The 19,955-nt window shown below is 36.4% G+C and overlaps 1 protein-coding gene across 8 annotated transcripts in view; it reads left to right on the top strand.

Moving 5' to 3' along the window:
- LOC105689413 (octopamine receptor beta-2R) overlaps positions 1 to 19,955 on the top strand; it is a 90,197-nt gene that overhangs the window by 58,312 nt on the left and 11,930 nt on the right. For 4 of the 8 annotated variants that reach the window (XM_012406405.3, XM_048651374.1, XM_012406403.3 and 1 more), the window contains 2 exons: positions 11,108 to 12,719; positions 13,686 to 17,050. In XM_012406405.3, the coding sequence (XP_012261828.2) occupies positions 11,488 to 12,719; positions 13,686 to 13,773 (1,320 nt within the window). In that variant the 5' untranslated portion in view covers positions 11,108 to 11,487 and the 3' untranslated portion in view covers positions 13,774 to 17,050. Of the gene's footprint in view, positions 1 to 11,107; positions 12,720 to 13,200; positions 13,271 to 13,685; positions 17,051 to 19,042; positions 19,866 to 19,955 lie in introns of those variants that run through there. The other 4 variants (XR_007277260.1, XM_020854349.2, XR_001103243.4 and 1 more) reach the window with 3 other exon arrangements.

The following is a 19,955-nucleotide window of genomic DNA, read 5'->3' as shown; positions in this document are numbered from 1 at the left end:
TCCAAAAAAACAAACTTTCTCTGCAATAATGCTGCTCTTGCACCAACTCCCCCAGCTAGTAAATCTAGTACGAAATAGAACAGATCGACGTAATTTGTCCATCTCTACAACTACTTTCCGGCAAAATCATACCCACCATGGTAACCACCATTAGAAAACAAAAATCCATGTAACCAGAACTTAAACGGAGCGGTTAAGGGTCGATCGGTTTTCCGGAGGTCGGGTCACGTTGGGTGGTTTTGCTAGGTACACCGGTCGTGTTGCAGGGTCGATAGTTCCTTCAATGGGTCAAGGGTTGCCCCGCGTTATAATGCACGTATACACACATATGTATATGTATATAGTATATACGTAATATACACGCGTGTGTATATGGGTATGTACTCCGCGTGGGTACAGATGATGTGTGAATACATGTAAATACATAGGTGACTTGATACCGTTATAATATGCCTGTATATACATGTAAATTATGTATGCATGTAACTAAAATTCCCGGCATTCCTCAGCTGAGAACGTTACGCAAAACAGTGGATGTTTGATACAGCTGCGGAGGGGGGGTTTCTTCGGCCGAAAACTACCCTAAGCCAAGCCCCGCGCCTGACTAACAAACACTAAGAGGAGTACAAGGGCGGTGTATATAGACTTTATCTGGTAGCATCTAGCTGGGTGACTCCCGGCAGGATGGTAGGTCGTTCGGTGGGTCGGAGGGTAGCGTAACGGATTAAACTGGTGGACGTGACTTTCCTCCGAAATTCGATTGCGAAACAGTTCAGCGGCCACGTGCACACGTCTAACCAACCCTTTTACAATGCTTAATGCGGGTATACGTAATCAAGGATACGAGCAACTTATTCCCGAGGTTCCAACCACCGTTAGAATTGCATTAAGTTTTAGCCTTTTTACTTTCCACTCTCCATTACTACGTGTTTGTTCTTTTTCCCGTAATAATTTATGTAAAAGTTTTTCCAGTCAAATCGATCGATCCACCGCCGCCGCAACCAACCGCTTTGTAATCGACTGCCCTTTCTGTTGTGTTATATTTTTCCCTTCGTTGTTTTTTTTTTTTTTTTTTCTTTTTTAATCGATGTATGTGTCGAATAAATCAAATATTGCGATTTCCGAATGCATAGCCGGCTGCCGCGGAAGTACGTGTTTCATGCCGTACGAGCAATGTGCAGGGTTGGCTGAAAAAAAAAAGGGAACTACTAATTTTGAAACGGAAATGAAAACTGAACGTTTAAGCGAATTTCACCGTCGGACGATTTCTATTTTCCCTCGAATGATTATAATTAAAAGAGTGTAGCACCCGAGCATTCCATTTTCGAAAAATTAACAATTCCTAATTTCTCACCCCGAAGAACACGCGCTTTGATGTATAAAAAGCTCGGATCTTTCGCGTGCTCGTTACATGAGGATTGAAAAAACAATTTACAGATGTTGTTGAGGCGATCAGCTTTTACCCATATTTTAAAACGAGTTTTGTTTTTTCCGTTATTTATTTTTTTTTTTCAACCACTCTGTACACGGTCGTTTTCACACGCAAATAATTTATGTATCTAATGTACAATGTACATATTTTATAGCTTCGGCAGAATTAGCGTGTTGTTTGGCTATTAATACATATGTAGCCACGTAGGAAAACTTCGTTTTTGATACGAACAAAAAGTTCTTCGGCTATTATATAGACAGAGGGCTAAAAACGAGAAAACCATAACCCGTAATTTTTGACTTTCAACAAATTACTCAGCGGAAAAAAATTATGCGAATTGTTCCGATTTTTACCAAAATTTCAGTCTCGTCACGAACACATGTCCCCGTGCCTTCTTGCTTCTGTTTTCTTTTCACTCTCTTCTTCCTCTTCTTTGAATCCTTTGAATCGCTGGATGAGATAACCTTTATATTATACACAATCATACGACTCACAATAATTAGCAAAACGCGCGTCGCTCTAATACCTGTCCACACATGCCTAACGGATTTACATATATTCATCGCACGCTATATATTTGTCTCTTCGTTTCATGTCGTCATGCAAGGTCAATTTCAGCCATATAATAATATATTTCTTGACTAAAAAATTTTTTTTTCTTCACATTTCATGTGTGCATACCCGCGCACGTAATCATTGTATGCCTCTGTGTACACTGTACGAAAACACAACGATCATTACGTTCCGTACAATCGCTTCGATTTTTTTTATATCTTGTAAACGCATCTTTACGGGTAATAGAAACATTAATCGCTTCATGTTCATTATCTTATTCTCCTCCGGTACGACCGCAGCAAATCTATTTTTAATTCATCTGAGATCGCGATATCCAAAAAATAGTTCGGATTAAGAATTTTTTCCGATGGTTTCGTCCGCCTTATCCCACTCGTATACGCCGAATATTTGAAAAGTGCGTCTATTTTTTCGATGCCCTGCACGATTTATTTTCCGATAATTATGCAACGATAGAAGAGGAAAGAATGAAGTGAAAAACATGATATCGTTCGACGTGACGATTGATGCATAGTTATTCGAATACCGAATTTCGAGAGAGCATCGGCATCTCCAGGTACTATGCGCACATTGATTATTATTTTTCTCTATTTTTCGTTTGAATGGATTCCGGCATATCCATTTCTGGTATTAAGATGTACATATGGTTATCAATCCTTCCGAATATCTGTACGAATTGCCGACGCTGCGCTGCCGCCGCTAGGAATTGGCGGCATAGAAAAAGCGAGCTCAGCTTGGCGCCTGCAGCGTAGTTTCAGAATGCAAGTCTCTACGGAATATGAATGGAATACGTTTTCTATACGTACTCCGTATGTGGGATGCGTACGAGTATAACGTGAGAATCCATTTATGGTTACCCATACCCCCGCAGATCCGACTGGAAAGCTCAAAGGTCTTCGACAAGTCGTTCCGGGAAACTACCCTGTAATTTTTCGACGAATGAATTTCCCGAACGGATTTATATTCTTGAAATTTAAACTATAGTCAATTCGGAATCCCCCGTTACCGAATACGCCGAAATTCCCGTCCGTGTACGGGATACCCCGGTGTAGATTGATGCGCGGATCAAAATTCTAATTCGCAAAATCCCCCATTGTGAGGAGCGAAATTCTGGTCCACGGATTTCCTACTTCTGCGGATGAAAAATTTGCAGAGAATTTCATCTCACAAAGCGGATATCTCCATTTCAATCGAATTCATTGATACAGCGAGACTGTACGATAAGTACCGCGGAAAATAATGAATATATGGTAAAGTAGGCGCACGTATGAAATGTACAAAAACTATATGTGTAGGTATTTATTCGCATAAAAGTACGAGGAACGCTGAGAAGGGGGAGCGAGAGATGGCAGAGGGGGTTCGTTGCAAGTGATGTAGATATATGTATACGCGTATATTTTGGTAGCCCATGGCAATTTTCGAGGGAGGTATTATTCGGGTTTCCCAGCTTCCCACAGTTTGCCCGGTTTTCCGCGTTTTGGCGGTTAATCGACCTGTAGTGTACCTATCCTACTTCTATGACCTATATAACGTCTATATACGTATATCGTATATTATGATACCGCTTCGTCGTAGGCACTCGTGATATCCTCATATTTCACTGTAATTTGCAGCAACTCTTCGTTGAATACCTGCAACCCCCCTACCCCAACACGTACACGCAGAGATTACACATTATCACAGAATATACTCCCGCGTCCGCGTAGGTATGTAATATAAATATGTACGCCATGTGCAGATTAAAGGCGTACCGTATACATACAAAGCAACCGCGACCGGATATCTGTATATATAGATATATGCTATTATAGACTTGAATCGGACATTATTGCTATATTGTAATAATTTTTTATTACGATGAACTCGGAATATATTATACACCATTTATCACTTATTTCAGTTGCCTCGTTCATATCAATACGAAGTGGGTAAGAGAACAAAACTAACCGGTCATTAATTTTTGAGAAAAGCGCATACGAAACAGTTCTTTGAAAACGAACCAAAAATCTATTCAGACATTCAGTATCACGTGTTAGAATACCAAATATGTGCGTGGGGGTGCGAAGCACCGAAGCATGAAAATTTCTAGGGGTAAGCACGCGTGTAGATTGTGCCTATAAAAAACACGCACATGTCACATCGACTGAATATTCAATTTTTTTTTCTTTGCAATTTAGGTAATGAGTGCATTATACGTACGTGTGCAGTATATGGTATAACGATATGACCCTGTGACCGACATGTTCTGAGGTGTTACGATACATGCGTGGGATAAATCAGCACAAAGGTCGGCTCGAGTCAGGAAAAGTTGAAAATAAGAAAGAAAAGCTGGTTTAGACGTCCGATTCGTGAAAATTATCACATAAATAGGTACGTACGTGACTTACGGAGGAATTGACTATTTTTGAACAAAAAAAAATGCGAGAAATTCGAAAATCAATTCGTCAGGAAAATCCATAGGGCAAAAGTGACGGTGAGATTGAAAGGAGCTTCGGTGATATACTTACGAGCAAATGTTCCGGTACACGTGATCGACGATGAGACGAGATGGCAAAGATAAAGTTTGACACGATCCGCCGAAAATGAGAAAAAAGAACGGAGAAAGATGAAAAAGTAATTGCGTATACCGGCTGGGATTTTCAACCGGGTTATTGAATCTTCCAGATTCAGAACGAATCTAACCGCGACAACGCGTTACTGTATACCACATACATATGTGGAGAGATAAAGTTGTTGGATCCAATATTTTCCTTCCGTCGGTCCTTTTTTCTTCTCATTTTTCCACGAGCGTTCCGAAATGACGTTGCGAGATAGCGGAAATCGAGAATACATGTGCAAATACATGTACGTACGTACATGCGAACGCAGAGATGTACAGATACAACACGCCGACTGTGAATACCGCTACTTTTTATGTACTTTCTTTATAGCTTCATTACGAATACGAGGCCAATCAAACCATACCCGCTCGGTAAATTCTTCTTTTTTTTTCTACTTTTTGCCTCATCTCATCGACTTGAGTACATGGCAACATTTTCCCCTCTACTAAAAATCTTGAGTTCAAAAAACGACCGATAAAAAAACCACAAATTATCGCGAGGAGGGATGGATTTTTTTAATTTCTTGATAAAAACTATTTTCTTTCATGAACGTGGGCAAGACCTTGAATCGCGTTATAGGGTTTTGAGGGTGTGTGAGATATAAATCCTCCGCGTCTAACGGATATTCTATGGTTCTCAGAAATTCGAGAAATTTTCATCAAATTCTTCGGCGTGCGACATTGAGCTTGACAAACACCCGGAGAAGTATTGGTACGTACATCCTATTATATCCTTGACAACATTTTTTTTCTCACTCCTCCGCTCAATCTCTTTCTCCGGCTATTATCACACCCCTTGATGGGCATTTCTAAATTTTTGCCTCCCCGGAGAATTATGCAGACGCGCGGAAATATCATCCATTTTGTATTGGATATGTACCACTGTCGGGATATTATATTCGAATGTTGAGAGAAAGAAAGGAGATCCGTCATAAAGTCCTCGTTTATTCGTCGTCATCGAAACCGCGAAAATCATTTCATCTGGTTACCAAGACACGGTCTTGCGCGATTTTCGATTCCAATGAGAAAAAAACTTCATGAATTTAGAAAGTTATGAATCAGAAGGACGTAACCGAAACGAAATTCGTCCGCACGCGGCTATACAACAAGGAAAATGACATATTATAAGAGAGAAGACCAAGGGGAAGCGAAGAGAGAGAGAAGAAAAGTAGAAAAGGAGGCTGTGTGTGCGAAGAGGAATGTTAGCGCTGGATGCCCAGAGGCGTTGCTGAGGGTTGAGAGGTTCATTTGAGGGAGGCGCCGCTGCCTCTTTTTTACCCTCCTTTCCCCGTATATATATATGTATATGTATATACCGAAGATATACTTATACATATATCTAACGTCACCCGCGCTACGTGACGCTGTTCTCCTCACAACGACGCCTTCCTTTACAGTTCCCAACACCCCCACACGTACGCGTATACGTATTATAAAATACACACAACGAACATCGTCCCGACACGAAAATTCTGCCGAGGCAAACGGAGTAGTTCGCACCGCGACGCGCGGCCGTTCCTTTTATATACCTACAAGGACAATTTTTCTTTCTCTTTGTCTTTTTTTCATCATTCGTTTTTCTTCTTTTCCCTCCTTTTTTTACTCATTTTTATTTTTTCATTTTTTTTCATTTTTTTTATTTTTGTTTCATTTTTTTTTTTGTTTCTAGAGACAACTTTTATTGACCCGCAAAAACACCCTTCGCTCATCAGTACCTTGAAGCTGATTTTTCTTTCCAGAATGATTTTCACTTTTCTTTTCTCTTTTCTTTTTTCTTACTCCGAAAATATATAATATATTGAGTCATATGGGCGACCGCAAGCAAACAAAAATTATTTTCTTTTCAATAATTTTTTTATTTCTTTGATATGTTCAGTTTTTTTCATGGTTCTTTTCTTTGATTTTTAAATTCATTATTGGAATGAGCCGCACTTCGCGTTGCAGGCTCATAATTAATTAAATACCATGTATGTAGGTACATACCACATGAACAGGTAAACGTATATACGTGGGAAGTGGATGATTTCTTGGAACTTTAATCCATCGAATACGTATGTGTATTCAGAGTACACATTAAAATGTACGTACATGAGCTACGAATCAAATTGAAGAGGGAAATGAGGCTGCCTAGATAGATTAAGATGCGGAGTGTTTTTCTGGAATGTATATATATATATATTATACCTAGGTGTGGACACCCACGTACTATAATGAAAAACGATAGTGACCAATTATACGGAAGGTTTTTTTCTTCCGTATCTCATTTTTTCATTTTTTTTTTTCTTTTTGATAAAGTTGACGACTTCACAGCGTAGGGAAATAATTACCAGTTGGATTTAGGGGTGAGAAAGTTTTACGGGGGAATAGGGGGGCCATTAGAGGGAATTTCTAAATGATAAATTATACGAATTTAATTCTAAAACTTGGCAACTAAATAAATTGAACCACTTTAACGGGGTCAGGTATATACAGGTATGTACCCATGTACATGAATTATAATGTACATGGGTATGTACAGAGATTGGTTCGTTTGATGCGAGCCGAGTAAAGTATATAAAGTATAAAGTAACGTATACACACAGGTGTATATACCAGCATCAGCAGTGACCTGCAGGGCAAAAATTAATCGCGACTCTGCGGCCTAAAATTGAAATATACATGTATATATATAGATTAAAGACATGTACGTACAGTTTGCATATTTTATGACTCAATTAAAGTCCTCAGCACAGATCTATTGAATTCCACGGTACACGTTTGGTGAAATAGGCGGATATTCTCTACCGCGAAAAAACCAGTCATTCGCTACTAATTGAAGAAGAAATGGTACAACAAAAAATAATCTCTATTCTCAAAATAGAAAAAGAAATTTACGAACATGTGTAGGGGTAAAACTTATCGTATCTGGTGTGTTGAAAACTGATGAGCGAAATTTATTTTTCCTGTGATTATTCGTAGAGAAGTTTTAGAATTCGACATTGAAAACGTATGCTGTACACAACTGTGAACGGTAGTAGGTCACGAGTCGATTTTACACATTTCCCAAAGGGTATTAGAATTTTTCCAGCTTTTTTCCGATCCGTGGCAATTCGCCTCCCCCGTTGTGGGATTGTTACCGAAATTCAGAAACTCGGGGAATTTATGCAGCCAAGTATATGTAGTAAAAATTTTCGACCAGAGACTTCGCCTCGCCCTTCTCTATAACTGGTTTCTCTTTCGTTTTTTAATTTCTGACAGCCCCGAAAATTAAATTTTTCGGAATCTCTTTTCCACGAAGTACAAAAAGTCGTGTGTGGTTTATACCGAAATCGGTTCGGAAATCGATGTTTTACGGCGGTTCTTTTTTTCATTTATTGCGAAAACTGGGGCATAAAATGCGAATAAGGGAAAAGTATAAAGACCACCTTATTTCTAAGTATGCGTATAACAATGAAACGTTCAGTAGGCCATCTACGTGGCAGTTGCTCAATAAAAATCACCCCATAAAAGCGAGAGGCATTGAATAACGCCGGACTAGTGATGATTAAAAGTGAATTGAAGAAACAATCGGCTGACGCTTACTTTTTTTTTTAAAAAAGTCCCTCAAGTAGCACAATCTTCAAATTTGTATTATTCTTTCGAATCATCGCCCGGATGAGCGTCTATTAACATATGATTTCGGGTTTCGAACGGTGTAAGGATCGCGCGAAGAGAGAAGAACTATCAGGTACTGCGGTACGGACACGCAGACCCTACGCGAAGTTAAAACACACCCCTTTTTTGCGTGGTCATGTTATACCCCCATTATATACGCTAGATGACAAAAATGAGTCTAAACAAGTTTTTACATAAGATCTATATATACGCTATATACATATTTCGCTGCGGGGTCGGTCCCGTGGGTAACCATGGCAATGAACCAATAAAGACGGTGTCGAGTTGAACCACTTCAAAAGGGAACATCTCGCCCCGACATCTTATCCCGCGTATACGTACCGCACGGTGAAGATCCTCGGGGCGAAAACAAAAGGAAAAAAAAAAAAAAACCATTCCTCTTCTGACTACAATGAGACATTTAAGAAATATTATTACATAAAAATACATATAGCAAATATATGAAAAGTACATAAGATTATCCAAGCTTCGTCGCGAGGACCCTTTTTCTTATCTTTTCTTTTATACTTCTCCTTCCACCCCCTCCCCCTTCGGTCCCTCTTTTATTATAAATATCATACCGTATATGACGAGAGAAAAAAGTTTTTCATATCGATTAATACAACCTCCTACTCTCGTTTTGAGAACCATTGTATGGCAAGATGAAAATGCCAAATGGCATTACTTATTCGTAATGTCCAGAGCATCTACATGCAATATGTACGCGATGGTACAGATACAGTATGTGAAGGTACACCTTATACAACATCGCGTAAAGTTATTTCCTATTGTACAATTCAGTAGCGTATTCGTAGCGATATCCACCTGGGAAAAAGCAAACTAAAAAGAATGAAATTTGAAAAAAAAAAAGAGAGAAATGAAACGAAATAAAACAACAACGATTTTATATGTACTACTCCGGAGTTCACACGTATAAATATATGTTACACGCATCTACGTACCTCGCTAATTGTGCTATAAATCAGAATTTAGCGCTTTTACCAAGTTTTTTTTACCCCTCAAGTCGCGAACACCCCTGTGGCAAGCAGCGGCTCCTGTCGGACCGCTGGTTGCTTGCTGTAGGTGAATTATTGTTCCACTTTAAGTCCGCCGTGTTCTTTGGTTTCTTCTTTTTTTTTTATTTTTTTTTTTATTTTGGTTTTTAATTTTCTTTTCCTCACCTCTTGTTCTCATTACAGGGCGTTATACCGGCAGGGTCATAATTATGTTATAATACCTACGTTCCAGTAATATTTATTATTTTACGTGGCACGATTTATACGCATGTGTAGTCATATACAACTATATATATATATATTGTACCGGTTTGCTACAATCGGCAGATTTAATGTGAATGTTGGGCGCCAAGTTGAAATTCAACTAATTTTTTAGACTCTTCTTCTTCTCGGTCGATTGGACATACGTCCTTGGGCCGGATACAAAAAATAAATAGGACTGGACTATGATTGCGTCGTAGGAAGGAAGGATTTATAGGTTTTTATTCAGGACACACAATTATATGGGAATGATAGGAATTTACAAACACTTTTTCTTAAGGTTAAGAGGATTTCTTTCCTTTTTTCACAAATTGTTTAATAACAGATCCTATCTATCTTTATAACTCTTTCTGTTTTCTCACTTTTAAAGGTTCTACTATTTTCTATACTAGAGACTCCTCTACTTGTAGAGAACAACCATATCCCAGTTTTTTAGATACAAGGAGGGAATTTAATGCAACCTCAATGCGTTGACTTTGAGTATTCAATTGAGTTTAGGGGGAAAGATTTTTGAGGTGGTTATAGCTCCGGACAGGCAAAGAAACCGAAGCGTCTCCGCGATGCCGGCATGCGAACCAAAAAGAGGGGAAAATCAGAGATCTGGACAGGCAAAGAGACCGAAGCCACTCCGCGATGCCAGCAACTCAGATTTGTGCAGGATTTTACGAGTAAAGATCTGGACAGGCAGAGAAACCGAAGCCACTCCGCGATGCCAGCAACTTTACCGGGCAAAAGAAGACTTCTTTAAGAGAAAACCTATTGAAGATCTGGACAGGCAGAGGGACCGAAGCCACTCCGCGATGCCAGCAACTTCGCTAGGCGATCAGGTACAAGGGATATGGTGATCCTGGTTGAGTGAGGAATTCGGTGGATTATATATCCCCTTCATCCTTTTGTTCCCACGAGAGGCCACTATTCGTTCGTGTCCCTCTAGGAGTCACATATTCAACTCATCTGGTTTGCTCGGGGCCTTCTAAGGTGCTCCCGGCGATCGCGAAATTAAACAATTGCTAGCGCGCTTCACGTATACTGACCTACACACTTCCGTGGATCGGTATTCGCGTCGCTTACTTCTAATATCTATGCTTCTACGTATCTTTTTCTTTCTATCTTTAGAGGATTGGGCGCACCACGTTACAATATATATATGTATGAATATTTTAACTCCGAACAACTCTGCAGGTTAAATAAGATCGGCGGTTCTCATTGCGTTAATTTTTCATTTCAATTAATTCGAATCGTTCGTGAGTTGGGAATACGCAGATTTATTCGACCCGACGAAAAGAAATCTCCGGAAAAATCAAAAAGAATAAGCAAATGTTTCAGCATACTAGATGGAGAAATCTGTATGCAGGTAGAAGCAAAAAAAAAAAAGAAATAAAAAGGAAAGGAACATACGTTTTTGGATAAACAGGTAAACGATCTGCAAACACGAGATGGCATATACATATGTTATATTGTAAAAAAATTGTGTATGGTCGAAATAAAAAAGGGCGTTCCATGGTCCAAAGTGTATACACGTGGATACACACATCGAATACCTACCTACTCCTTGAAGTTTATTGAAAGTGTTGTGTTCGTTTCCTGTTTCAGAAATAGCGCGAAGGGGTAACAGCAGAGCAAAGATCAACGGGTGAAAAGTCAACACAGAGAAGATTTCCTCTAATACAAAGACGTTTCGACCGAGATATTTGAGAAAATAACAAGTGTAAGAGAAAGCAAATCCGCTTTCACGGGGGGTTGGACCAAAGAAGAATAAAAAATCGAAACGAATAAGTAAATAAACAAGTAAATAAATAAATAAACAAATAGCAAAGGAAACAAAATCAAAGGGAAATCCTCTTCGTTTATGAAAAATGAAGGCTACAGTGACGTCATCGCGCAGCGTCGGTACTTCGATAACCTGAAGAAGAAGAAGAAAAAATTTAAAATCAAACGAAAGTCGTCCGGTTTAGGGGAATCTCTGAACAGTCATGCCTTTCACGGTGGATCCTTTGGACCCCGTAACGTCGGAAATGACGTCTAGGACGAGTGCGGCAGGTTTTTCCACCGGAGATCCTTTCGTTAATGGAACTTATTCCGACGAAGAAGAAGAATGGCCGGAAACGTCGGTTGCAATATTGAAAGCGTGCGTTTTGGGATCTATAATAATAACAGCTGTTTTTGGAAATCTCCTCGTAATGGTATCGGTAATGAGACATCGTAAATTGAGGATAATAACGAATTACTTCGTCGTATCATTGGCACTGGCCGATATGCTCGTGGCCATGTTCGCGATGACTTTCAACGCCAGTGTACAAGTAACCGGAAGATGGTTGTTCGGATATTTTATGTGCGACGTATGGAATTCGCTCGATGTTTATTTCAGCACCAGTTCAATACTGCATTTAATGTGCATATCGGTGGATCGATATTACGCAATCGTTAGACCGCTCAAGTATCCCATAAACATGACCAAAACTGTCGTCGCTTACATGTTATTGGCTTGTTGGTTGTCACCCGCCATAATATCGTTCATACCTATCTTCAACGAATGGTATACCACGATAGAGAACAGCAAATACAGACACGAACACCCCGAACATTGCGAATTCAAAGTGAACAAAGGTTACGCGATACTTTCCTCCTGCATTTCATTCTGGATACCGTGCACGATAATGACGCTCACCTATTACGCGATATTCCGGGAGGCTAACAAACAGGAAAAACAAATGCACAGCAGGATGGGAAACGCAATGTTACTCAGCCACAGACCGAGCAAGGACATCAACAACATGAACAATTTAAACGGAGAATTGAACAGCGGTGGTGGTTCGTCGAAGACTTTAACGTTGAACGAAATAAATACCGACCATCTTCACACGCCAACTAAAGATAAAAATATGATTAAGATGAAGAGAGAACACAAGGCTGCGAGGACCTTAGGAATCATTATGGGTACTTTCATAATATGCTGGCTACCATTTTTTCTATGGTACGTCACGACGACTCTTTGCGGTGACGAATGCCCCTGTCCAAGTTTCGTCGTTGCGTTACTGTTCTGGATCGGTTACACCAACTCGGCACTCAATCCAGTCATATACGCGTATTTCAACCGAGACTTTCGGGAAGCTTTCAAGAATACCTTGCAATGCGCTTTCTGCTCGCTGTGCAGGAGGGAGCCCTCGGATCTCGAAGCTCTCGACTTTAGGAGACCTTCGCTCAGGTGAGGTGAACATTTCTCTCATTATTATCATTGACATTTCTTTACTCTGACAATATCCGCTTCTTCAATACTTTCTTATTCGTATTTTGTATCTTTGCTGGTTATAGAATTTCACTATTTTTCTTTATCTGGTGAAATTATATAAGATTAGAAAAAAAATGCCCACGGGCATTTCCACCGATCATTGTCGAACGATCGACTGCGGACTCTACCTGAAAATTATTAACTCTCTCGTAGCATTTTCTGGGTTTCCGGATATGTTTTTTTTTTCTCATCCGCCTGAATGCTTCATCATTTTCTGATGTACTTTTCATCTGGAAACAATTTTTTACCACTAAAACCGACGATATGAGGAGTGAAACTGTCTCGTCAATTGCTCGACTCGTTCGTATCGATTGTCAATAATCGGTGTATTCGCCCATAAATAATACGCGGTATTTGTTGTATCAAACTATATGTATCCTACATTACCATTATTTAGCATATAACACGGAAAGTATCAAAAAACTGAACAGAAAAAAAATACTAAAAAAACACGAGTTCGTCAAAATGTATGTATAAAAATATCGCTATCGCAGCTTGTTTGAATATTTATCACTTATCATTATTTTTCTGCAATGTCGTAGTAGTAAATATATGTACATAATTAGACAGCGATGAGCAAAAACAAAAATTGATAGATATTTTTCAACGTGTCGAAAAACGAAGGGAAAGGAAACCCTCGTATTCGTAATGGGGCAATTTTTTCAAATATCGGTTGCGACAACGTTGCTCATTGCCGTTGAATTGTGGTGCACACGTAAAACTGCATGCAGCACATTGCAACTTAGGAACTTGCACAGTAAAAAAAAAATAAAAAATAAAACAGAAAGAAAAGGAATCAAATCGTAGGCCTGTTGAATGGTATAAATCTGAATAACCTGATGGAATGTCTTGTTTCTTTTTTTATTCATCTTGTCGATTCAGGTACGACGACAGGACGAAGAGCATCTATTCGGAAACTTATATGAAAGTCGACCGGAGAAGATCGAGTGAATTCGGAAGCAGTCTCTGAGAGGAGACAAAATTTAGATTTTAAGTAATTCGTGGTAAAAAGATAATTAAGAGAAAAGGTGGAACGGAAGTAAGATTGAAAATCAGAAAATGAGAATACACGACTCCTAAGATTCTGCCAAATTAATATTTGCAATGTTTAATAGATGAATGAATGAAGAAGAAATATATGTATCGTATGTATGGTATGCGCAGATATTAAATTTGATATCGGTCTATGATATACAACAAATATGCAATATCCGAGTAATCTATACGTATATCTGTACGGTCGACGAATGCTGTTGAAATATGTGATTTGAATATGATGAAATTGTATGTAGATCGTTATGATCGATAATAATTGTATGGATATCTATAGGTATATGTTCATAATTATATTGCCAAAGATAGAGTGAAATTATGTATACTTATTAACTAGCTATAACACATACCTACCTACATATATAATTATATCGTAAAACAGGTTGCACGACCATCCGATTTGACATTTGCGACAGGTGTGGGTTCTCTCCTTTTCACGTTCGTTTCCAAATTTCATTCATTAAGAGAGAGAGAGATTATTTCGCTTATTTGATGCTAACATTTTTTCGTTCCATACAATGATCACGCGAATTTTTCAAACAAGAGAACGATAAAGATAACAAATAAATATTCAGAATTGCAATATATATGTCTATATTGAATGAGCTGAGTTTGAATCTGATGAGAAAAATAAACGATTAAATGAATACGAAATCGAATAAATGAAGAAGCAAACTTATCACCATTGGATGTAATATACGTGTATACATATGTGTAGAGTATGAAGCATGTTATAGCCTGTACGTATATCGACATGTAAATAATTTTTAACCATAAGATTGTATTTTCATATGTTTGCTAGGCATATCTACTATACATTATATTAAAACTGCATTATACCTGCAATACCTACCTATACTTACCCAACCTAATATCCACCCCTACTTTATAATTATACATACGTAAGAATTATTGATCAGAAGCAATTAATTAACTCGCGAAAGAAGGTGGTACGTTAATAATTTTGCGGCTAGTGATACTTTGGAGCTTTAATTACTCGTTTAATTATCAATTTATTAATTGTTGTTATTATTAAAAGAAAAAAATTAATATCAGTCGTTGATTGTTAGCTCAATTATTGTCATTAATATATTATAATATGAAAATACGTTATAGAATGTGCAGAAAAGGAGAACGAAGAGCTTATATTTATTTGAAAGATATATGTACATAAAATTTTGGAAAAGTTGGAGAAAATTCTTCAAAAATTTCAATTAGTGAAAAAATATCGGCCTCCGGATTCGTATGGCTTGAAACTTATTCCTAACGCCTATACATACGTCATGAAAAAATTAGAAAAACAAAAAAAGAGCGAAAAAATAAGCAAATAATGAAATGAAAAACGAAAAATGAAAAATAAAAAAACCAATCGACTTTACTCGCGATTAATGTGAATGCAATAATCATTGAAATTATTTCAGAGTTTCGTCTATCTGTCTCTTTTTTCTCAGTTGCTATTTCTGTCCGATTTTAAACTCTTATTTCAGTGTAATTGCTATGAGTGTAAATAATTTTGTAAATATAATAATTACAATAAAACTTATTATAGTAATAATGATATATTAATGAGAGTGATTGATATCAGATGTATTATTAAATATTCTATGTGCTACGAAATCAAAAGCATGTGCGAGAAAAAGGAAAAATGAACAAAATTTGACGCAAAATTTGGGCTTGACGCAAGTAATCAAAATTGTTTCTTTTTCAATTTCACTAAAAAGGGATAATACTCAACGAATATTAGCCGGCTGCGTGTTAACAATCAAATGCAATATTAGGACATAGGGGATTTTTTAGATATTTAACATACGCGTAAACAGTTTGTAAGTAAATCGATAAATAAATATTGACGAGAAGAACCCCAATTAAAAAGAATCACAAATTAAAAAAAAAAAAAACCGAAAAAAAATACTGAATTGTAATGACAATTTTCACTATATATCCTCATGCAATCTATGATAATCAATGAAAATACTAGAGTAAAACTTTTCAAAAATTCACCAATGACATATAGTAGCAAAGTAAAGTACGTTCATAAAATATCATCAACAGTCTTTGTTGGGGCCAAAAATGATTTTTTTCGGTCTACTTATTGCAATCCCTCCCCTCCGCCTCACGTTAAGCTAAACTGAAAAATATGTAGACTCGAATGGTACACTCTTTGGGTCGAGCTTGTGGAAAAAAGAGCCTCGGCATGCTAGAAGTAATGAACATCAGCATAATGATTATATTAATAATGATGGTGATGATGATTACGATGATAATACAATTAACAAAACTGATGATAATAACAATAGTTTGATCGATAATGATGAAAATGATGTCGATAGAAGGGAATAAAAATTGTAGATATTGAATATTGAATCAGAAACCGCGAATATTAATTATCGAAGTTAAATAATGAAATGCAACGTGCATAGATGTAATTGTATGGGTAAGCGAATAATAATAATAATAACAACAATTACCCACAGCTACAACAACAATAGTCGTATTAATAATGACGATAATAATAAATATCCAAATTTTTTCTAGTCATGTGACCAATGGAACAAAAATACTCAGATTGCTGTATACCGATGTATTATATATTTACACGTAACAATGATAACAGTAACAATTATCGGCATATATTTATGACGGCACATTCGATTACTTATAAATGTAAAATAAACCTGTAAACCACTGCGATGTAAGGATTGTTATTAATTTTTTTCTTCGTCGTAGACAGACGTTCGATTTGAAGAAATCAGTTGTGACTTATCCAACTTTAGTCTTGCTACGATTTCATGGTTCAATGGTATACATTATATGTATAATTTGTAATTATACAAATGTAATTGCCTCGGTAATTACCTGACCTCTGTTATTTGTTGATTCCTTTTTTTTCGTTTGTTTTAATTACAATATATTACACGACGATCTCGTATTCATACACGTGTATAATCACGGTGAAACACGTAGAAGCAAGTAACAAAAGTGTAACATATTTAGCAACGTACCCTACCTTGGTATATACCTACGTAGTGGCGGCCGCGGCAGCAGGAGAGTTTCGGATCATAAATTTCTTTGCGAACGCCACCGTATCACGCAAATTAACCGTTTACAGAAAAAGATTCAACAACAATAAATAGAAAAAAAAAAAGAAAAGAAAACCCGAAAATGAAAAACTGCGCAAGATATTATCGCGATACCTTACCCGATGCCACGTATACCGTGGCCACGGAAAAAACAAAACGCTGCACGCAATCGTCCTCAAAAATTTTGTCGAAAAGTGTTTCAGAAAAAAAATTAACTAATCAGAAATACAAGAAGAATTAAATATATCTGCATGAATTTGAGCTAAGATCGTTGGATGATATTCATATGAATTTAATATGTGGTATAATTGGCTTTCGCAGTTTTTTTTTCTCTTTTCCCTCCGTTTCTCCCATGTATATGGTTGACAACGAGGGCTAATTAATTTCATAAATTATTGAAGACATAATTAAAATAGATTCACATACAAATTACGTACGTGCGAATAATCAGACATACGTACATAAATAGATCTCTGTTATGTGATAGTATTACATCAAATTATTATATAACAATAATGAGCAATATTCGCGAATTATATACGTATGTAATGTTTAAAGTAACAAAAAATAATTATGATAATAATGAAAAATTCCAAGCATATAGACATATGGTATGATCGATTATGAAAAACAGTCAACAGAATATATATATATATATGTGTATTGATCAATAATAGTATTAATAATAATAATGTTAGTTTTAATAATAATTATAATAATTATAATAAGAAAAGAAGAAGAATAAAGGTAATAGTGATATAAATTATAATTTGAGAAATATGACAATTGTATACATATGATACGTCTATAGATAGGTATATTTACGTGATTTCATTATTTATTTACCGACTCGTTTACAATAATATTATATACATATACATATATGAATAAATAGAAATATATATATAGCCGCTTCATGTGCGCGCTACATGGTTTGTCGGGCAACACAATCAAAAAAAAGAAAACGAAAAAAAAGACGGAACCAAAAAAAGTGGCAAAAAATCAAATAGAATGAAAAATATAAAAATTATCCACCTAATTCATGCAAAAACCAAATAAAAAAACTTATCAAATACGTCATTATTATTGTTATACCTGTATAGCTATGTATACTTTGAATGTACATAGGTATAGCTATACGCCATCATCGTGTCACCTACTATTACACTTGCATAGAATTAAATATGTATGTACGTATACATGCGGATGAATGTATTATCTAACGTCAAAGTGAATGGTTTAGTGCGATTGCTGAAAGAAAATTTTTATGTACTGTACATAGACGATTAGACGTGCATACGAATAAAAAAAATCATATGAAATCAAAAAAAAACTATAACATATTACATATTATATCAATAATGGTAATAAAAAGATCTTAATTATAATTACTCGCATGTTATGGACGAGAAGTGCAGTTGGATAGAAGCGATTTCATTTCCGAACATATCCACGAGAAACGAAAAAAAAACGGACTGATTTTTTTCTGACTTAATTAATTATTCAACGCTATGTATGCTCTATTTTCTGACATTCGTTTTCGGTTCCTCAAGGACGAATAAAAATCGTCGGCAGTATAGAGTGTCTCTGCCACGAGAGCCTACGTGTAGAAAAAATTGCAATTACGCATCTGATTTTTGTTAAGTTTGTTCACAGTAACTTGAGGGTAGATCCATAATTAATTCCAAGGATAGATGTGTGGTGAATATTTTTCTACGGCAGCATCAAATCTCGAACCTCAAAAGTGGAATTTTTCTTTCAACTTTTGATCGAAATTAATTAATTTGATATTATTAATTATTCTTTGCATCATCACCAACACCGCCATTGTCCGCTTTATACGCTGATCATATCTCATAAATTTGAACACTCTGGTGAAATACATCATACAAAGGCGATCGATATCGTAAATTCATGGTGGTACTAAATCTACTCTTTTTACGAATTTTATCATTTTCATTATTATTGTTGGTATAATCATGGTCAATGTTTATTCTGATTATTGGCATTATCATCGATGTTATTAATAACCTAATGAAACATCATACACCTACATTAACTGTGAGAATAACCTGATCGATGGGAACCATTTGCAATTTTGTGCAGTGGATGAAAAAGAAGCGCACAACAACCGTAGGCAAGGAGCGCACTGAAATGGAAATCTGAAAATACAATAAAACGTAGACAATCATCAATTTTATGTAATTCATGAACATAGTTGTTCCGAATACCGAAAAAGCAAAAATAGATACACGATTAATCGAGGAATTAGTGGAAAACGCTTCTTTGGCATTTCGTTTGTTTGTGATAGACATGCCCATTACCCAATAAATAATCGAAACCAATGGTCAATCCTCATACGTAACGGGGAAACGAAGAGTAAATTTGATAAGCGTATCAATAAATGACTAATCAAAATAAGATACGAATACATTATTTGAATGTGTGTTGTAAATAGATGTATTTATCGATGGGAATGTAATGATAATGATGAGAATCATAATAATAATAATAATAATGATAATAATATAAATGAAATATATGGAAGCGGCACTGTATAATAAATGTATGGTAGCCCACGATAGACGAGTATTCGAATATTTTAAATGTTACGAATTCTTCTTTTTTTTTGGTGATAATACACATATGATATATACATACGTATGTACATATTATACATATACATATATGTATGTAGTATGATTTTTATTAAAATGACAGTGATCGGTTGGAAAATAAAGATTGTTTTTTGAAGTACGTACACGTGTAATCCGATAAATTATATCGATAATGAACATTCAACGAAGTGGTGTAGAATACAAAAAAAAAATGAATAGGGAAAATATTTCTAAAGTTTTTTACTTAAAAATCTTACGTATAAATCTAAGATAATTAGACAGAATATGAAAAAGAAAAAGAAAAAGACAAAGAAAAAGAAAAAGAAAAAGAAAAGGAAAAGGAAAAGGGGAAGAAAAAACGGATGATTACTTTTAAAAACGTTTGCACTCTCTCTCTGCAG

This window comes from Athalia rosae, chromosome 2 (genome assembly GCF_917208135.1).
Source record: "Athalia rosae chromosome 2, iyAthRosa1.1, whole genome shotgun sequence".
In the NCBI taxonomy this organism is placed as follows: domain Eukaryota; kingdom Metazoa; phylum Arthropoda; class Insecta; order Hymenoptera; family Athaliidae; genus Athalia; species Athalia rosae.
This window is presented reverse-complemented; position numbering and strand designations above follow the sequence as displayed.